The sequence below is a fragment of the Rhinolophus sinicus genome, linkage group LG17 (genome assembly GCF_036562045.2).
Source record: "Rhinolophus sinicus isolate RSC01 linkage group LG17, ASM3656204v1, whole genome shotgun sequence".
In the NCBI taxonomy this organism is placed as follows: domain Eukaryota; kingdom Metazoa; phylum Chordata; class Mammalia; order Chiroptera; family Rhinolophidae; genus Rhinolophus; species Rhinolophus sinicus.
This window is the reverse complement of record NC_133766.1, coordinates 2345103-2364420: the sequence shown is the minus strand read 5'-3', so window position 1 is coordinate 2364420 and position 19318 is coordinate 2345103. Positions and strand designations below refer to the sequence as shown.

Sequence of the window (19318 nt, the reverse complement as noted above, 5' to 3'; positions counted from 1 at the left end):
GGGAAGTTCTTGCTGAGGCAACCGGGATGCGGGACTTGTCGCAGGAGGAAAGGCTTGCTGAGTCCTCCATGGGAGATGCGGGTGAGGTCAAGGTCGTCCCTCACCCCCAGGACAGCCCTGGCAAATGACTGTGGACTATGGGGAATTGCCTTCCATCCCTAATTTAATGGACTACTTGACTGTTTGGGAACATACCACCATGTAGTGGAACTGGGGGATATTTGCTTTTGTGTCTTGACCGGCCGCCGTGGAGAATTATGTGAGAAAGACTGACTGGGCCCAGAAAGACTAGTGGTACCTGCGAAACCCTGGCTGTGCCCAGGAAGTCTGGCTGTGCCCAGAGAGAGTGGCAGTGCCCTGAGAGCCCTGGCTGAGTCCAGGAAGTCTAGCTGTGCCCAGAAGTACTGGTGGTGCCCTGAGAAACCCTGGCTGTGTCCGGGAAGACTGGTGGTACCCTAAGAAGCCCAGGAAGCCTGGCTGTGTCCAGGATATTGCATTCACCTCCAGGCTCCTCGCACAGGGCCCCTTGCGGAAGATGCTTGTCGCGTAGATTGTGAGGCGAGAGCCTGTAGGGGTGAACAGCAGTTTCCAGGCTCTCGGCCTCACATAGAAAGATGTTGGCTCAGGTAGTAAATGGCCATCAACTGTGATTGGATGGCCATCAGCTGTGGCTAGCTGGCCGTTAGCTGTAACCAGTGAGCCATTGGCCACTAATATGGCTGCTGTGACTACGCTAGCAGAAAATGGGGACTAGCAAGAAGATGGTGGCTGAGCCTGCAAGCGGCAGACTGAGGGTTGCGAACAGTGTGGCTCCTGTTTCCTGTGTCTCCAACCCAGCCGCCAGCGAGAATATAGTCGTACGACTCCCCTACCTATGGCTCCGTGGTTGTTCCTTGTTGGCCTCACCATGTCCTGTGTTATGTGGGGAGCGGGAGCAGAGACCCCGCAGGCCGCCCCGCACGACACTGGGTCAGGTCACCTCATTTGGGCTACCTAACTGTCCTGGTGAAGGGGACCTCGGTAGCCCTGACTGACAAGTGAGAGGACTTCAGTAGCTTACCTGTACTGCTCCCGGTGCTGAGGGGCAGAGGTGGGCTTTAAACCCAGACAGGTCCTTCGAACCTTTAAACCCCCGAGCTCCTTCCCCTAAACCAGGGGTGTCCAAACTGCGGCCCGCGGGCCAACTGTGGCCCGCAATCCATTGTTAATTGGCCTGCAGCAAATTCCAAAAATATATTTAGTTAAATAAACCAGGTGAGGCAATACGTACTTCACCTCGCGTGAGTGGCCCGGCTGTTTGTGTATTTACCGCATACGGCCCTTGGTAAAAAACGTTGAAAAAAGTTTGGACGCCCCTGTTCTAAACTGTTTGCCTCCCTCATGACTGTTGTGTGTTCAATTTTTAAGTCACTGTGTTTATCTGCACGCCTCCCCACTTTGTTTGTTGATTGATTAATTCTTTAGCACATCATTTTGAAGTCCCCTGTGTCCAAGGGGACACACAACTGGCTGTGACAGGGCTCCTGGTGGGTGTAATTAATGATTTTGATGTAAGGAAGAAGTGAGGGGTGGCACTCAGACCACAGAACATTCTGCGGGTGCTGGGGAGGGCACTTGCTCCTAAGTTTTTTATTCCTTTGATGCGTCTGTGGATGGGATTGTTGTCCTAATTGCCGTGATGGCTCATTATTAGTGTCTGCTGCACCGGGGAGGTAGCTTGGGTCAGTCTCCCCGTGTGAAGCCCAGGCCGTGGGTGCTTTGAGCCAGTTCTCCACCAGCTGCTGGTCGCCTCCATTGAACACCCAGGGGACTGGCTCTTGCCCCCACCCGGGTCACCTCTGCTCTGGTTTGGGGCTGGGATCGAGGGATGTGAAGGCAGGAGCAGTGCAGGTCAGAAGCCTGAGCACCAGCGAATCAGGTGTTGACCACCTTCCCCGACAGCAGGGGGTGCAGGCCGCGCAATCAGGAGGATGCTGGAACCCTGGGGAAGAGAGTGAAGGGGGACCCAGGCCCAGCGTAGGTCCGGGCAGACGTCCTGAGTCCCCAGTGGCCTGGGCGCCCAAGGAGAACCCGTTTTGTGGGGCCCTGTGTTCTGGGAGGTGCAGCTCATCCCAGGGGAATCTCCACTGCGTTTCTCATTTAACATCTTCCCTCTGTGGCCCTGAAAGTCCCACTGGCCATCAGCACAAAGGCCGAGGGCTTCGGTCATAGACGCTAGGCGCTGACGTAGCCTTGTCCGCTGAGGTTGAGTCCACCCTCTCGGTTTCATAGATGAGACTGAAGGTGAAAGGGCTCTCGCTGGAGACAGGGCTCAGGAGTCACCCAGAAGGCGTGAGAGATGGTTTCTGGCCAGGCTGGTGGTTTCTAGAACAGGTGTATTTAGACTGAGAACGCTCATCCCCTCTGCTGCCCTCTCGAACTAACCTCACCAGCCAGCCAGCTCCCTCCCATGCCCACCCCCCCACACGGGGCTGCTCACTGGCGGCAAGGCCTGTCCCCGAGGCGCCCACAGTCCAGTGGCAATATGTAAGCTCAGCACATTGAAATGTACACACAGGTTGGTCCTCTCAGGAGGTGACTCTGAGCTCCCAATTGAGGGTAAAAGGAGCTGAGTGTATAAAGAGCTGCGGGAAGAGGGTTCTAGACAAAGGGAACAGCAAGTCCAACATCCCTGAGGTGGTGGGAAGGGGGTTTGTCTTGTTCCAGGAGGAGAGGATCGGGGTTCTAGCGTGTAAGGGGCCCGGGGCGGTGGTAGAGACGCAGCTGGGACCTGGTGGGGGCCAGACAGTGCCCCGTGGTGTCGTAAGAGGCCGGCGTGGGGGTCTGTCAGACATGAGGCAGGTTCTTATTGACCTTTTAAAAAACCACATCTGTGGCTTGTGGGGGCAGGGCGAGCTTGGGTGTGCGGCCCAGAAGGTCGTTGCAGTGTCTGCAGAGGACAAATGGCTGGGAGCAGGGTGGTGGCCAGGCCATGCAGATCCAGAAGAGACAAATTCTGGTGTGTGTCCCCTCAAGAGGCCATGTGACCTGTCACCTCAGGGAGGCTGTGAGCTCCTCGAGGCCGGCACAGACCGCCATGCCCAGCACAGGGCCCATGCCTGGCCAGCTCCTTGGGGCACAGCCTCGGTCTGCACAGCCACCCTCAGGCCTGCGTGAGGACATGTTTGAGGCTCCCTGGCCTGCAGCTTTTCGTGTGGGGAGGCGCTCTGCTCCAAGAGCTTCAGAAGTGCATTCGGAGGTCCAGTCCCCCTCAGACACGACCCCGAAAACTGGCCGCTGAGCCGAGACCTCAGGGCTGTGAAATAGAAACAAGCCAGCGGGGACGGCGGTTTGAGAGGACCAGCCTCCAAGTAGTGAAGGGTAACTAATGAGAAGCTATCCCCAGCCCTAGAGACCCAGTGCAAACGGAAGAGGATGCTGATGAGAGTGGCCTTCCCCTCAACCTGGGGCCGCTCTCCCCACAGAGGGCTCTTTAAAACACTGGAAATGGTCTGTTCTGCTGTGGGAAAAAGTGCCAGACAGGAAAGGATGTGGTCGGAAGGGAAGAGGGCGGAGGGGAGCCGGGAGGCTGGGATTCACAGGCTTCCCGGAGTCCGACATCAACGGTGCAGAATGAGGAAAACCTAATTTTAAAACTTACACTGTAATCATGGTCAAACCATCTGAGAATCGGGCCTGCGCGCGGGGGCTGGGCCTGGCGTCTGCGTGGGCTGAGAGGCTGCCCAGAGGCTGTGGGCTTGTGACTCGCCTGGTGATAGGGGGCACTGGCATGGAGCGCCTCCAGCCCCCCACCTCCCAGCACAGCCCGCTTCCCGGCCCTCAGCTCTGCCCCCACCTGCCCCTTGAAAGGGGCTTTTCTCCATCCTCTCCCGTCTCTATCTCCAGCTCCTGTAGTGAGGTTTGGGGAACAGAAAGGTGCCGGGCGCTGCCTTTGCCGAGTCGGAGCAGGAGGCCCGCTGGCACATAGGCACACTAGATGGAGAAGATGTGGGGCTGCTCTAACTGAGCTTTCCACGTCCTGCGGTGACTGTAGGGCTGAGCCTGAGGACAAGAGAGAACGTGGAGCCTCTTCCCCACGGCTGAGTGCAGTGCAGTTAGCACAGCTGCTGTGGCCACCCATCGGGCCCAGGGCGCACTCACGTGGAGTGCCCCTCCCTTAGGAAGACAGACCAGAAAAGGGCCAGCTCAGCCCTCGAGGCAGGTTTGGGGCAGCTGGGTGGGAGCACTGAGGTCCCCGACCCCCAGAGTAGGGTCTAAAGCAGAGCACCGGTCCCCACAGCCCCACAGACCCCTTGTCAGGGTGGAAGGACACGGCCAGAAGATACCTGAGTGGGTTCCTTTAAGGGGCTCCTGTCACCTGAGCCCAGGGGCGCCACCATCGCGAATCTCCAGGCCTCCCCGGGAGCTCTGTGGTTCCCCTCCACGTGTGGTCCCCCGACTCCCATCCCACTCCAGCAGCAGTGCCCTGCACACCTGCCTCCTCCCTGCCTTCGAGAATGCCGCTCCCCCCCCACCCCCTCCATGACCACAGGGCTTCAGGGGGTCTCTTCAGAGAGGCGGCTCTGCTCTGGTGGGCGCTAGACAACTGGCTGGGTCTGGGTGGAGCCTGGATCTCCACCAGGGACCACTTATTTTAATGAAATGCTTCACGTGAGCTTGTCTGAGATTTGCCTCTTCCTTCTAAGGATGGGACGCAGAAAGCATGACGGTTGCAATAATCGATGTTTTCATTATTAGCTCCATTGGTGAGTCCATTAGCTGTGAGCTCTGGGTCAGTGGCTGATTGCCTCAAATGCAAACACTGTGTTTATCACAGTGAGAAGGAGAAGGTTTGCAGGAGGAGGAGGAGAAAGATAACTCACGCTGACCTGGTGTGTTAGTTTCCCGTGCATTTGCTCACACACCGGCACTGCATTTGAGCCCTGTAACAGCGCCGAGATGTAAGGAGGGCTCCAGCTATTTTTCCTCCTGTTGTGCACGTGAGCAGGCTGGCAGGAGTGACCTTCCCGAGGTCAGCGAGGTGACACCCTGACCTCCTGAGTTTCCTCTATTCACCACGTGAAAGACTTGGAGGAAAGAGGGATGAGTGAGAAACCAAGCAGCTCCTCCCAGAGGTGCAGTAGAAAGGCAGGGTTCGAGGTGAGCGAGACCTGGCTTCCCGTCCTGGCGCCGCCCGTTCCCGCCCGTGGGACTTTGGTCGGTTTACTCTGAGCCGCTTTTCCTTGTGTGTGAGCGTGTGCCGGTCCCTGCCTCTGCTGGTTACTGTCATGCGCCTACACCAGGAAGGTTCCAGGGCTGTCGCGTCCTTCTCTGCCCCATCTCTGTCCCTTACGAAGACCTAAAGTTCAGTGTCATTCGCTTTGGGCCATACACCCTGCTAAGTACTTCGTTTTCTAGTTTCCGTCTCACAGCGAGCCCGGCCTAAGGACTATGATCGTGCCTGTTTTATAGATGGGGGGCTGGTACAGAAGGGCAGGGGCCGGGTCTCGTCCACACGCCTAGGCAGTGGCAGCGCTCGGCTGACGAGTCTGGGAGTCTGGCTCCAGGAACCCTGCTCTCAGCGGCTGTGCTCAGCCAGCTCCCTGCTGCAGCTCACGCCCCCCTTCCTTGCCGCCTTCCTAAAGGAATTACCTGAACTCTCAGCCTTTTCTTGTGCTTGTTCAGTACTCTGAAACCCCTTGCAGTATGGCCGCCACCAGCATATCTTCACTGCTGTCTGGTCATTCATAAATCTGCTTGGCTCTCTCCTCACCCCACTCTCTTCAGTTTAGGGGACTTTTGACCCAGGTGATCCCCTGGAGTTCTCTTGACTTTGGAATCCAGCTCTCCCTGTCACTGGCTCTTCTGCTTTCCAGATTCCTCTTGGTTTTCGTGCCATCTAAACCAGCCTGCTCAGATCTCTCTTTCCTCCCAGAGATCTCACCGTCACCATCCCATGCACTGACCCTCTCCACACAGACAGGTGCCACATTCCCCTCTCTAGCCCTGACTTTCTCCTAAGTGCCAGACCCAACTTTGCAACTGCACAGAGGCAGAAGCATCTCAGTTAAACTTCATAGCCTCCGCCCCTCTTTCCCTCAGGTCCTGTTAAGGACCTGGGCCTTCCCGGTGGTTTAGGAGCCATGGGAACTTGGTGGCAGAGGAGTGACACGATTTCCCGTTTCCTGGACACTCTGTTCATGTTTGATATCACGATCACGCATGATGGACGCTTTCACTGGGGGTGCCTTTCTTTCCTTCATTCTCAGCAGTTCGCAGCCCATTTCCTCCCCAGATGCAGCTCTCACAGATGCCGTCGTCTCCGACTCACGTCCCACTTGGGGTCTGTGTCGCTTGTTTTCATGTGCAGGTATCTGATGGCATGAATAGTCACTAAGTATCATTTATAGTCACCAATTCATTCATTTCTACTTATGTGTGGCTTGTCCGCTTCTTCCTCAAGCATAAATAACTTCCAGTGTTAGGCCTGGTGCTATTCTAATAATCGATCCTAAGTGAATAGTGGATGGTTGTGCTTTTTTGAAGGTGAGTGAACATATAAAGTAAAACTATGATAAAGTACTTTGTAGTATACCGGCTGTACCAAGTCCCAGATATACAGGCATGAAAAGAATTAAAACAAGATATTTATTCAGCAAAGATTTATTGAGATCTACCATGTGCCAGTAATGTGCCAGACACTAATTCAAAAATAAGTCACAATCCCAAGCCTCAAGGAAATCATAATCTAATGGAGAAGACAGACAGAGAAATAATTATAACCTGGGACCTATAAAGATCTGGCTCTATCCATGGGAGCACAGAAAGGAAGGCTTCCTGGAGGAGGTGACACATGCAATGATTCCCAAAGGATGAGTAGTTAGGTACAGCGAGATTTTTAGGAGGGAGAGAGCAGGGCGGGTAGAGGACAGGGCATGAGCAAATGCGCACAGTGAGAAGCAGCGTGGTGTGGGAACAAGCAGGCCCAACCGTGAGGGCCATATATGTCCTTTATGTCCACTGAAGAACTTGGATTTTATCTTGTGGGTGCTGCCAGTGGGGTCCATGTAGAGGATCCTTTGAAGGGTGTCAGGCATAGAAAGGATGTAATCAGGTCTGCGTGTCTGAACACCAGTGCATCCTAAAAGACGAGTTTGAGAGGGATCGGGGTCGGAGGCAGAGAGACCAGTGATGGACCATGCAGTGGACCAGGTCAGAGATGCCGAGGGCGTGGATGAAGGAGGGCAGTGAGAGTTGGGTGGAGAAAAGGAGACAGACTCAAGCATCACTTACCAGGCAAAATTCACAGGATGTGGTGACAGTAGCTATGACAGTCTAGGAGAGGGCACAAGAAGAGCCAAAGAGGACCCTCACTTGTGGCCTAGCAGACGGTGAGCACTGGGCCACTGCTGCCACAGAGACAGGGGAAAGGGCCACATTTTTGGTGGAGATGATGAGGTTAGTTTGGGCCATGTGGCATCTGAGGTGCCTCTTCTCCTGTGTAAAGGGAAATAAAAATTCACTTGTGGGATATTTTGAGCATTAACTGAGAAAACATAGCCACAGTGGTTGGAATAGAGCAAGTCCTCAATACGTATCAGCTATGATGGTGGTGGTGGTGGTGGTGGTGGTGATGGTGGTGGGTGTAATGTGATGATGATGACGATGATGATGATAATGGTAACGGTGATGGTGGGATGATGATGGTGGTGGTGGCTGAGTCCATGGAAGGGGAGAGAGACATGGGCTAAGAGTAGGGCACATGTCCTCCTCCCTCCTGTGCAAGGTCAGGGGCAGCCAGGAAGAGTAGCAAAGTGCCCCAGATGGCAAGTTTGCTAAACTAAGCAATTAGACTTCCACGCTGGACTGACATCAACGGGAGAACAGCAGCCGAAAGACCGTGTGCGCCAGCCTGCAGCACAGCTTCCACACTGAGGTGATTTCCAAAAAGTGACCACTATCTCCTGTGTTATCAGTTTCTATGTCAATGTTTTCTAAGTGCTGATTGGCCAGTGACTGGAATTTAAATTCTATGATTTCCTAGGAATTAGTGTAACCTTAACCCTGCCCCTTTCTGCCCCCCGTGCCACCATAGTTCTTTCCAAGTACATCACATTTTAAACACCACCTCTTTCCAACAAAGAAACCTTACACACACTCATACTTCCCGAGAAGTGGTTCTAGCAGTGGAATGCCTCTAAATGGTTGATTATAATTCCACCATCCCAAAGCGTCGATGCCTCTTTATGGGTGTCACAAATGCCACTTGGAGCTTTCTGCTTTAGGTTAGTTGGACCAGCTATGGTTTTATTTACCTTGTTTTGGTATCGCTCTTTTATTTTTGTAGGTTTTTGAAACTTGTTCCTATTTAATCCTCCAAACAGCACAACATAGAACTTTCTGAGGTGAATTCTCCTCTGAACGTCCCATTTGGCCGACCTCGGCTGTGGTAGTAACGTGGCGGGCCCCTCTCCAGCTTCTGAGAAATTCATTTAGCCTTTTCTTGTGCATCTCTTCTGCTTTGCCAGGTCAAGCTGGGAACTGCCCGACCTGAGGGAAGGGAGAGTAAAAGCCATCAGTGATTCAGACGGGGTGAGCTACCCTTGGTACGGGAACACCACAGAAACGGTGACCCTGGCTGGCCCCACCAACAAGATCTCCAGGTTCTCCGTCAGCATGAATGACAACTTCTACCCGAGTGTGACGTGGGCTGTGCCAGTGAGTGACAGCAACGTGCCACTGCTCACCAGGATCAAGAGGGACCAAAGTTTTACTACCTGGCTGGTGGCCATGAACACGACCACGAAGGAGAAGATCATTCTGCAGACCATCAAGTGGAGGATGAGGGTGGACATTCAGGTGGACCCCCTTCAGCTCTTGGGGCAACGGGCCCGGCTGGTGGGCAGGACTCAGCAAGAGCAGCCCCGGATCCTGAGCCGGATGGAGCCCATCCCCCCCAATGCACTAGTGAAACCCAATGCCAACGATGCACAGGTCCTCATGTGGAGGCCCAAGCGGGGGCCACCTCTGGTTGTGATCCCCCCTAAGTAGCAGCAGACTGGCCGGATGGTGTGGGAGCACATGCCGCGGAGACACGCAGTGAGGCCGCCAGGGGTGGCGGGAGCCAAACTGAGTTTCTGAGCCAAAGCAGACCTCTTGGTTCACCAGCCTTTGCAGCCACTGGTGACGAGGAGGGCTGCTGCTTGGGTGGTAGAACCATAATCCTTAGGAAAAGTCCCTTCCTTTTAGGAATAAAGAAATCAGTGATTTGACAGACTTGCTGTGATGACCATGCAAGTAGCCATATTTGGGAGCTGACCAGGATGATTCTTCTATCCGAACTATTGACCATTTCTCTCCTGTGAGATGCAGGGGATGGAAACGAAATTAAACTGTGCCTGTGGCAAATGCTGCTTCTCAACCAATTAGACGTGGGCGTGGAAACATCCACACCAGGTGTTTGTAAGAGACTCTCTGATCATAAGGTGCTGGGGAAAAGGGTGGAATGAAAGTAGGGTGGTGGAGAGAACGGGGAGAGAAAGGAATAAGTATTATTACAAACTGATTATTGTGCATTTATTAGTTGATCATCAGATCACCAACATACTCACTGAAATGCAAGGGACACTTAGAAAACTGGAGGTATATTGAGATTGGCCCTATCCTGTGGGAGAGGTTCCTGGGAGCTGTCCAAGGTTCTGATGTGAACTATTAATAACTGATGGCGACTTGCAGTGGTTCCATCTACCTACCTCTTTCCAAAAAGTGATTATTCAGAGTCTACTTAATCACAGTATTTGGATAGATCATTTCTGTATTCTGTAGCAGCTATGCTATTTGGGGCCTTCACCATGTCTTTAGTGAAACCTGAATTGTGATTTTGTTTACAGCTGCTTATTCTGTTCCCATTACTAGCCCTAAATTTACAAAGATAATTATTTATGAGCCATGAATCCATGTAGGGTTTCAAGAACATTTCAGCAAATAAGAATAGTATTTTCATTTTTTTGTCTGGTGTTTTTTTGTTTGTTTGTTTTTGGGTTTTTTGTTGTTGTTTTTTAAGTTTCTGAATGATTTACCATGTAGAAAGCATGCATGCATGCCAGGGCGTGTATAGCGCAATTCCTAGCGGGGTTATCGGCAGTACCACATAAGCCCTGGTAGCCTTGAGGCACACACAGCACATACACTGTGTCCCCACATATGTTTACTGTAGCTCAATTTCACAGAAGCTCAACTTTAGCTTCTTGAGCCTTTGTGAGAAAGTGCTTCCTAAAGCTTAACTCCAGAGCTCTTTAATGAAAATCTGAGCTACTCTTGTTAAACAAGCCTGTACAGCTCAGAGCCAGCCAATAAAGATGAGAGACCATATTTCCTTTAGTCAAGCCAATATCAAACTTTTTAAACAGTTTCCGGTCTTTAAAATAAGAATTTTTCCAGCTTTTCTAGCTTACATCACCCCCAAAAAAGAGCTTTTCCCTTTATTCTCAATCATGCAACTTGTGAATATATATACAGAGGGTGCCAAAAAAAATGTATTAAGAAAGGAAAAAAACTATTAAAATTGTAATACTCAATATATACCAATAACAAAAGATGAATACAAGTCATGTTTGACTTCTGCAATTACAAGAGGTGCTCAAAGTGGTTAAATCAGCGTCCAGACACTTCTGATTACAGTGAACTCCTGCTTGAGCAACGCTGACCAAAGTGTCCACTTGTGTACATTTTTTTTGGCACCCACGATGTGTATGTGTGTGTGTATTTCCTTGTTCAAACCTCCCCATGCAAAATAATTCTGAACCTCTCACTATGTCATCGTGGGTGTGATGGATGGATACTGCCAGCCTAATTTCAGAGGTGAGAGAGTTGAGGTCAGAGCAATGAGGACAGTCCTACGGCTCCTAAGATGTGCCTTCTACCAGTTTGGGAAGGGATCAGGGAAAGCAGGAGGAATTCCTTATCACTTTTATTCCGTTTAGTCTCATTTCTTTCAGGTTCTAATCCCAGGGGATGGTGCTTATTTACATGAGAGGGTTCACAGATCCGTCTCAGGTTATGTGGTGTTAACCTCACACCCCAACCATCCGCTGCTCTCTTATAGATTAGTTACTGATGGCAAGTGGAGCTATTTATAACAGTGCATTTAACGACACATCAGTGACTCACAAAAGACCTGGAGACATTTCATCTAGAAATAATTGAGCCAGTACATTCGGATTCCTCTGTCCCTTCCCCTCCTTCCTTGGTTTGGTTGGGTTTTGGTTTTGTTTATGTTAAGGAGCTCCGTGGCTGACATGGAAAGCTACCAATATTCGACACTGAGGTATCAGAAATCACCAGCTCTCCCTCTGATTGAATTAGGTCCACCCTCACGGGATGCTAGCGCATGGGCACTGATCCTGGAATCTATGTGGCCTGACTTCCAGAAAATCTGATATTTAAAACTCCAGAATTGTAACAAACAACAGATTAACAAGAAAGGGTTATTTCTACCCCCAAATCCTATATAAGATTTCTGTTTCCACATTCCTTGTGCCTGTCAAAATGTGACTTACACCATTAGATTTACATGTAACATAACTTTTTGAAAAAAAGCAAGGGGCCGTATACTCAGCTAGATTTGTTTCCCCTGAAAACTCGTACTTTTCAGAATTTTAAAAGAAATCACCCCAGGTCAGTTTTCTGGAAAATCAGGGAATGGCAAAATGAGAAAAATAGATGAGAAGATGCTTGTAAAAGATAAAGGTCCTGTGCAAATGTACGTTATGGTTTTTGTTGGTGAAACTGTTGTGGATTCCACGGCTGAGTGTCTCAATTTTGAAATCACCTGGCAGAATGCTTTGTGGCCCTGCAACCAATTATTTTAAAGTGATAGTTGTTTTGTAGGAAAACAGTCCTTTTTCTTTCTGTGACCCTTAGATCGTTACCTCTCAGCTTAGTCAGGATATTGCCAAATGAAAGGCTCTCCAACAAGAGAGAACTCACCTTCGAACCTCTGTTGGGGTCACCTCCATCATCCCATCAGGCCTTTGTTCCCGAGAGTCCACAGCCCTGACACCAGATGTCATCAGTTTAAAGGGGCTCATTCGGTGCCTTGATTTTTAGTTGCATTTCATCAGGTCAGAGGTTCTTAGATCTAGTCACCTTTGAGATATTTTATTCTGCTATCTCAAGGAAATTGGGGTCCTGTTTCATGAGGTTATCTTCTCAGAGTCACACAATTAGCAGCAGAGCCAGGAGAAGAGCCTGGGTCTCCCAAATCTCAAATCACAACACTGTCACACTTACCTGAGACCCACCGTCCTCTCCTGGTCTTCCAGCCAAAACTTGTCACCATCCCTGAACCATTCAACTAGAGACAACTGGATCCACCCTTCAAAGAACAGGGGGAAATGCTTATTACAATCATGTCCGAAAAAGGAATGTTCCAGATTCCTTTTTATCAGTGACAGCTGTTTTGAGATTGAACCCTTAATCTGGGCCCTTGGCTAGAAGCGTTTTACAATCCCGAATCATTGCTTTGGTCCACAGCACATGGGCAGGTTGGAGGCTTGTCCCCTGTCCACGCCCACTCTGTGGGCCTTTTTACAACTCCCTCTGTTCTGGTGCTAGGAACGACATCTCAGAGGTCAATATCATGTTCTACGCAGCAATTCTGAGCAGTGAAATAAAAGAATTCTGATATCTAATTCACCAAAGTCTTCCATATGCATTTTCTCATCCCCAGACAGTCTTAGGAGGAGGGCAATAGTGTTATTATTATCCCGACTTTACAGGCACCACATTGAGCTCCAAAGGGGTTAAGTGACTTAGTCATAGACACACACACAGAAAATGTCAGGAGCTAGGGTTCAAGCTGGGCCATTTGGCTCCAAGTCCCATGGTCTTCCACTCTCTCGTGCTGCCTCCCCAGTTGTGCCCTGACGATGGGACACAAAGAGAAGGGAAGGAGAGAGAAAGCAAGCCACGGGCACCTACCCAGTCATGCAGTCCCTCCCCATCTACTGAGTGGACATATTAAAAATAAGAGAACAAACGCTGTTTTCTTATGCAGAGAACCTGGTACTCCCCAGGGAGACTGGCCCAGGAACAATGCCTGTCGGGCGCCATGTGGGTGAGCTGTCTGTCACCCGGCAGCAACCAGCACAGTGCTGGTAATTAGTGGAGCAGGAAAGTCTCAGGATCCCTTAAGCACCATAAGCACAAAAAGAGGCAGAAAGCACACATCCCGCAGCTGAGATTTCAGCTGAGCAAAGCCCTGCCACCTGCCATCCCTCATCACGGCAGGAGCAGCCATTGGACACAGGCACTGGAAGCAGTGGCCTTCCTAGCTCTGCTTGGCACCTTGAATGTTCTTGTTAGAACCGAGGCCACAATTAAACATTGCCAGAGCCAGCTCCCAACTGAGTTGCAAAGAAAGATGTAAACACACACACACACACACAGACTCAATACACTCACACACTCCTGCAGCTGAAAAGAAATTCAAAAACCCAGTAAATGCCTGAACTCTATAATTAAGCCTAAACGATCCTTAGATAAAAAGGGAGCTGAGAGAGCAAGCTCAGTGCACACAGATATTTTTACCCACGAGTCTTAATGCCATTAATTTCTTTTGCGTTCTTGAGTACATCTGGTTCCAGTTTCCTTGGTAAAACATCTGACTACGGAAGGCCTTCCCAGGAGCTGCCAGCTCCGTGGCCAGAGGACAGCCAAGGTCATCTGTCCATTCTCACTTTATTGGAATGCACCTGGGGAGATGGAGTGTGGGGCTCCCTCGCATCCCTCTGCGATGAACCCCATCACTAACCTCAAGCCTCCTAGCAAGTCCTTTGACGTGTACAGTGCTTTATGTTCTACAAAGCGTTGTTACTTTTCCTTTGTAGAGAGTGAAAAACACCTCTGTTCAAGATAGGACATTTTTCTGTCACTATTATTAACAACAACTCCCATCGATTAATGTGTTACAGTATACAGAGCACAGACACATATTTTGTCATGTGATTCTCAGCATTTCTATAAAATCCTCTTTATGTCCCCATTTTACAGATGAGAGACTTGAGGAGAAAGGTCAAGTGAGCTGTCCAAGGTCACACTAATATTAGTGGTGCTCTGTGGACTTGAGCTTCATCTTCTGTGTCCACACTGTCACTCCATTCTCATGGAACACTCTCTCCCTACTTAGAAGCAAGCATCCTTCCCTGCTGGTCCAGCCGCAGCTATTCCTTGGGCAGGGCTGACTGACTAGGACAGGGAGTCTTTGGGGGGCTGCCTTCATCAGTCCCTGGGTGCACAAGACAGAATAAGCTCTCCTGAGGAGTCTGGCTTCAGCTCCCGGGCTCCGTGCCTTCCAGCGACTTATCTCCTACCCATGTCAGAAGGGAGGCCCATTGGCTGCTCTGAGATTGGAGGCCAGAACCTCAGCAGGATTTGAGATCGTCTGGATCCAGCCAGTGAACTAGACCTTGAGCAAATCACTTCATTCATCTGGGCCTCAGTTTCCTTCTCTGCTAGCTGAGCCACTGCTATAGCCCAGCCGGCATCACAGTCAGGAAGACACGGTGGGATGATGCCAAGAAACCATCTAAAATGTCTGAAGTGCTGCCTAATGTACGGTGTGCTCACGTCAGTAGACTCAGGGCCCGGGGTTAGTGGCAGGCCCTCAAGCCCCATCTACTTGGAAGCCCAAATCCATGTCAGGAAACCCACTCTCCCTGCCAAGTGAGCCTGGCCTCGGTGGAGGCGGTGGGCTCTACTCTCTCCCCACCCCAGACACCTTGCTGGAGAGGCCTGGGCCCTGGCAGTCAACAAAAGGAAGGAGACCGCTGCCCGGCCCTGTAGAAAGCAGCTCTGCACAGAATTTGTGGCTGGAACTCTGGGATGCCTTTTGGAGAGGAAGGAGGCCGGGGCGAACATCAGATGTGGGCCAGACTTGAAGTCCCAGTGCAATTTGCCTAGTTTAGGGCGACGAGAGAAGCCAGCCAGGGACAGCTATGTTTTCTCCATCATGGGCTCAGCAAGAGATACAGAGTGGAAGTAATAAAAATTAGATGATAGATAGATAGATAGGAGAGAGAGAGAGAGATGATAGATAGAGAAATCTACCTACCTACCCACCTTTCTGTGGCTCTCTACTGTCCTGTCTACAGTTCTGATGTCCCAGGTCTCGGCTGGGGCTCCACAGTTTGGAGGCAGCGTGACTGGTCTGTGGGTGCAGGTAAAAGGAGGAAATACCTCTTCCTATGCTGCACCCCCCCACCCCAGGCTGTCTCACCACACGGAGCCACACTGGTTGCGGCCCTCTGGGCCCACTGTGCCTGCTGTGGCCCCTTCCCACAGGGCCCCACCTGGACCAGCCTCACAGCCACCCAGCTTGCCACAGGGCTACTTCCCAAGCCCCCCACCTCCGTCCCTACACCCCAAACTGTGCCTCTCCCCCAGCTGGGCCCCCACCGAAGACTCTCTGAGGGGACAAGTAATTTTGCCCAACTGGGAAGTGGTCCCACGAAGAACCTACCAGCTCTTCTCAGCAGGCCAAGTGTGAGCCAGGCCCTGGGCAGCAAGCTGCGTGGCCTCTCACAGGAGACTCTGTCTGCCTCCAGGCTCCCATTTTCCTTGGCTAACCCAGAAAACCTGGCTTGATCCTTAAAACAGCTGAGTGTGCTGAGTCAGGCAGTTCCGCTTGAGAAAAGGGAAAGTAGACCTCAGAATTAGAGCAATGGAGGGTTGGGGGGGCCACAGGGCAGCGGCCCAGCTGCCCTCAGATCTCCCTGGGGATCGGAGGTCTTTGGACAGAGCAGATGAAGTATTTGCTGAGTGTGGCTGGTCTCAGGCTGGCTGAGGCCCGGCAGCCCTGGGAGCAGGGAGGAGACAGGGAGGCGGGCGGAATGCTCTGCTGCCGGCCGGCCCAGGACTCAGGGAGCCGGCCAGCCCTGGGTGCAGAGAGTATACCCGATTTGTACAGGAGCCGCCCCTCGCTTGCTGGGTGAACCCCGCAGTGTCCGCCCAGACGCCCAGCTTGCCTCACCCAGCCCAGCCCAGCCCCCTGCCACCTGCCACGCACTGTTGTCTTCAGAAGGACAACGGAAGAGGGAGGTATGGCGAGATCCCACTGCGTTCTCAGCCTTTCTGCCAGGGGTTATAGGAGCGTCTACTGTGTGTCAGCCTAAGCTGACCCCTGCCTGTGGGAAGATGACGCTCTCTTTGGGGAAGCTTTGGGGACACACAGCACGGGGCACCCCAGGACCCTGGCCAGGGCTCCCTTAGTCTTCTCTCTATCCAATGCATCAACCTGTCTGCCAGTGCACGGGGGTCACCTCTGGCTAAGGTCTCGGTGAGGATGAGTGAGGTGACAACGCAGCACCGTCAAGCTGAGCCCGTCCCAGGGAAGGGCCGGGGGGAGCCTGCAGCCACAGCAACACACACAGGCCCGAGGGACAGAGGAGACAGCTGGGTAGCTCCCCGCCACCCCCACCTGTCAGACCAGTGAAAACAGTCCACACAGACGTGATCCCGTGAAATGGTAATTGGGAAAATAATAGGAAAGATAATACATGCGCTCCAGGCTGAGAACTATTTCATTACACTGGGCTTTGAAAGCAAGGCAGCCAATTAAATTATTTCCCACGTCCTCACGTGCCAGAAACTATAGAAAGCTATTCCCTCTAATTCATTAGGAAAGAAAGAAGGACTCTGCATACGCACATGAGACGAGAGGGGCTGGGGCTGTACCCCCACCTCTTAGGGCCCAGTGTGCGCACACACACACAGATCAGGCACTAAACACCCATCTGTCTCACCTGAAGACTGACATGGCTTTTCTGCAACCAAGAGAATGTCTGCTCCCAGAAGCCACACAAAACCAAACAAAGGCAGAAGCCTTCTTTGGGCACGTTCCCCAGGAAGGGAACGGGGCATTTTTTGTGAGAATAACCAGCTGTAAACTCAGATTTGAAACTTTCTACAGCCAAAAACGACTTTGTGTTTCCCGCCTACAGTGAAGAAGCAGACATCTCCCAGGCAGCTCCTGTCAGAAGCTCAGAGGGGTCTCGTGGACCAGGAGACCTGAGATCCTACGGCCTCATTTTGAATTGGCTTGACCATGCAGGCCTCACGTGGGTCCCCTCCACCTTTCCATCTGTGAAAAGGGAAGAAGACTGCTTCTCAGTGCCATGGTCACCCCCTTGAAATTACCAGGCTGCAAGAGCGCCTCGGCGGCGAGCTCCGAACTCCTTGTGACTCACTGATGGACCAAACTCAACCATGCAGCTAAAATAGTTTCTGTCCCAGTCAGGCTGACCCAAAGGCACCCTGTTGTATGCAAAATATAATTGATAGAATATGAATAATATAAGGGCAAAGATACCAACCAGCAGTCGTCACAATGCTGTGAATTTGCACGTAGCCACCTGGCCAGTGTGGTCCCTGAGCAGCAGACAGACAGACAGACTCTGAGGTCATCTCCACGCCTGTGCACACGTGTGCCCACATCGCACCCCATCCCCCTCACCCCACAGGTCTGCGTGCTGTGCCTGCAAGACATGAAGGGCCAGCAGAGCCTAGCACAGCCAGCACCGCTGGCCAGTCGCTTTTTGAGGAAAGGGAACTAGCATTCACGACACACAGCAGGGCAGCTGTCCCGCAGGGCAGGGTGATGGAGGAACCGTTTCTACAGTGGCTTCCACGCTATTACGTCCCCGTGTGTGTGCAATGGGTTGTCTGCCAACTTCAAACAATTGCACCAAGGCCAGGGGACATCTGAAATGCCCCCCTCCCCCATTTCTGTAGTTCCTTTGTGCCTGGCTGCTGGGTTACAGCTATAGATGATCTTGATATTCTTTTAGTTTTTAATCATTTTTTAAGAACTACATAAATGCTAGAGACCATCCTCATAGAGAAATGCATCAGGAAATAAGTACCCATAGTTTTACATAAAGTTTCAGGGTCATGGTCCCGTTGAAATCTATTTATGGTGCCCAGATGATGACATCTGCTTTTACAGAATGACATTCTTTGCTCACTGTCCTAATGCCCATTTTATTTACGTTTCCATCTCCACATACAGGTCACCTAGTAGGACAAGGCACGCCCAGCAAGCAGAACCACATGGCAGAGACTAAGAGGAAGGAATGAGCCATGGCCGGTGGCCCAGAAGCTGAAGCCCTGGATAGCTGATTTCCCATTAACACGAGTGCCATCCTACCTGTCTCCTCGCTGCCCTCCCATCCTGTGACCTGTCACCCTGTCACCCCTCCAGGGGCCATGCAACACTCCCTACGGGCTGGGTGTCCTGCAGGTTGGCTCCTGGGGAGCTGTGTTGAGGGGGGACTTGTGCCTGCTGTCTCTTTGTGTGCAAAGATTGGGTCCACCAGACCTCAAGCCCATCGCACCCTCTGCGTGAGGCTGCACAGGCGTCAGAGCTGGGCAGCCTGGACTTTGGGGGCCTAAAGTGGTCCAGCCTTGATTCTCAAACCCTGCCTTTCCTCCCTACCCACTGGGTGGGAAACAGAGAGCATAAGCACCTCCCCTCTTCCTCTCTTCTCCACATGGGGGGCCAAAGTTAACACCTTCGAGATTTCTCTGCTCCTTGGAGAGCCAGGGCCAAAGCATCCTGTTTCCCCCATATGGCCAAGCTGGGTACCTTTGGGCAACTAAGGGCAAAGCGTATGCCGCCAGGATCAAGGAGTGAGGGGAGAAGCACCCTAAGAGGGCAAGAATGTTCTACGTACTAGTTTAGTTATTTATGAAACACGTATTTATTATACAACAGGAAATCCACCCCTATCTTTGAAGCCTCCAGCCCCAGAACGTGTTTTCCTGGCCCCAGAGAGCACAGTGAATTATTCCTCTTTGAAGCCACAGAAAACATGGCTGGGGGGGGCGGTGATGATTCTTTCCCTGCCCCCAAACACCTCTGCCAGAGGTGTTTCAACCGGAAATGGGGTTCGAAACCACCAGCTAGTGAGGCTCTGAAGCCACGCACATCAACAGAAGCTCGGCTGTCTAAACAGAAGCCCTCAGGACCCTCCTCTCCTCTCCCCTCCCCGCTCGCCCCAGGGCTCCTTTCTCCTCCATCGCGTGCCCGGTGGGGAGAGCCAGTCCGCCCCAGGCTGCCCATCTCAGAACCGTGCGTCTCCTGCTCTGGTGCCATCCTCCTAACACCACCTGCACATCAGAGACCCTGAGGAGCTTAAAAAGACCCAGGCCTGGTCCCCTCCCCAACTCACCCCAGCGAGATTCTGGGGGCGGATCCTGGGCGCAGATGTTTTTAAAAAGTGACCCAGATGATTCTGATGTGAGACCAGGGCTGAGAAGCACGTCTGGTGTTCTCTCTCCT

The 19318-nt window shown here is 51.9% G+C and overlaps 1 protein-coding gene and 1 long non-coding RNA gene across 5 annotated transcripts in view; one reads left to right on the top strand and one right to left on the bottom strand.

Moving 5' to 3' along the window:
* The window catches only part of FAM78B (family with sequence similarity 78 member B), a 40952-nt gene extending 30971 nt beyond the window's left edge, over positions 1 to 9981 (top strand). The window contains exon 2 of the mRNA XM_019747328.2: positions 8508 to 9981. Coding sequence (XP_019602887.2) covers positions 8508 to 9030 — 523 coding nt within the window. The 3' untranslated portion in view covers positions 9031 to 9981. The remainder of the gene's footprint in view (positions 1 to 8507) is intronic.
* LOC141569380 (uncharacterized) overlaps positions 6625 to 19318 on the bottom strand; it is a 52448-nt gene continuing 39754 nt past the window's right edge. The window contains exons 2-5 of one of the 4 annotated variants that reach the window (XR_012492960.1): positions 12271 to 12355; positions 8295 to 8529; positions 7273 to 7476; positions 6625 to 7120 (exon numbers count right to left, since the gene is read on the bottom strand). This is a non-coding gene — a long non-coding RNA (uncharacterized LOC141569380). Of the gene's footprint in view, positions 7477 to 8294; positions 8530 to 12270; positions 12356 to 19318 lie in introns of all 4 variants that reach the window. The other 3 variants (XR_012492959.1, XR_012492962.1, XR_012492961.1) reach the window with 3 other exon arrangements.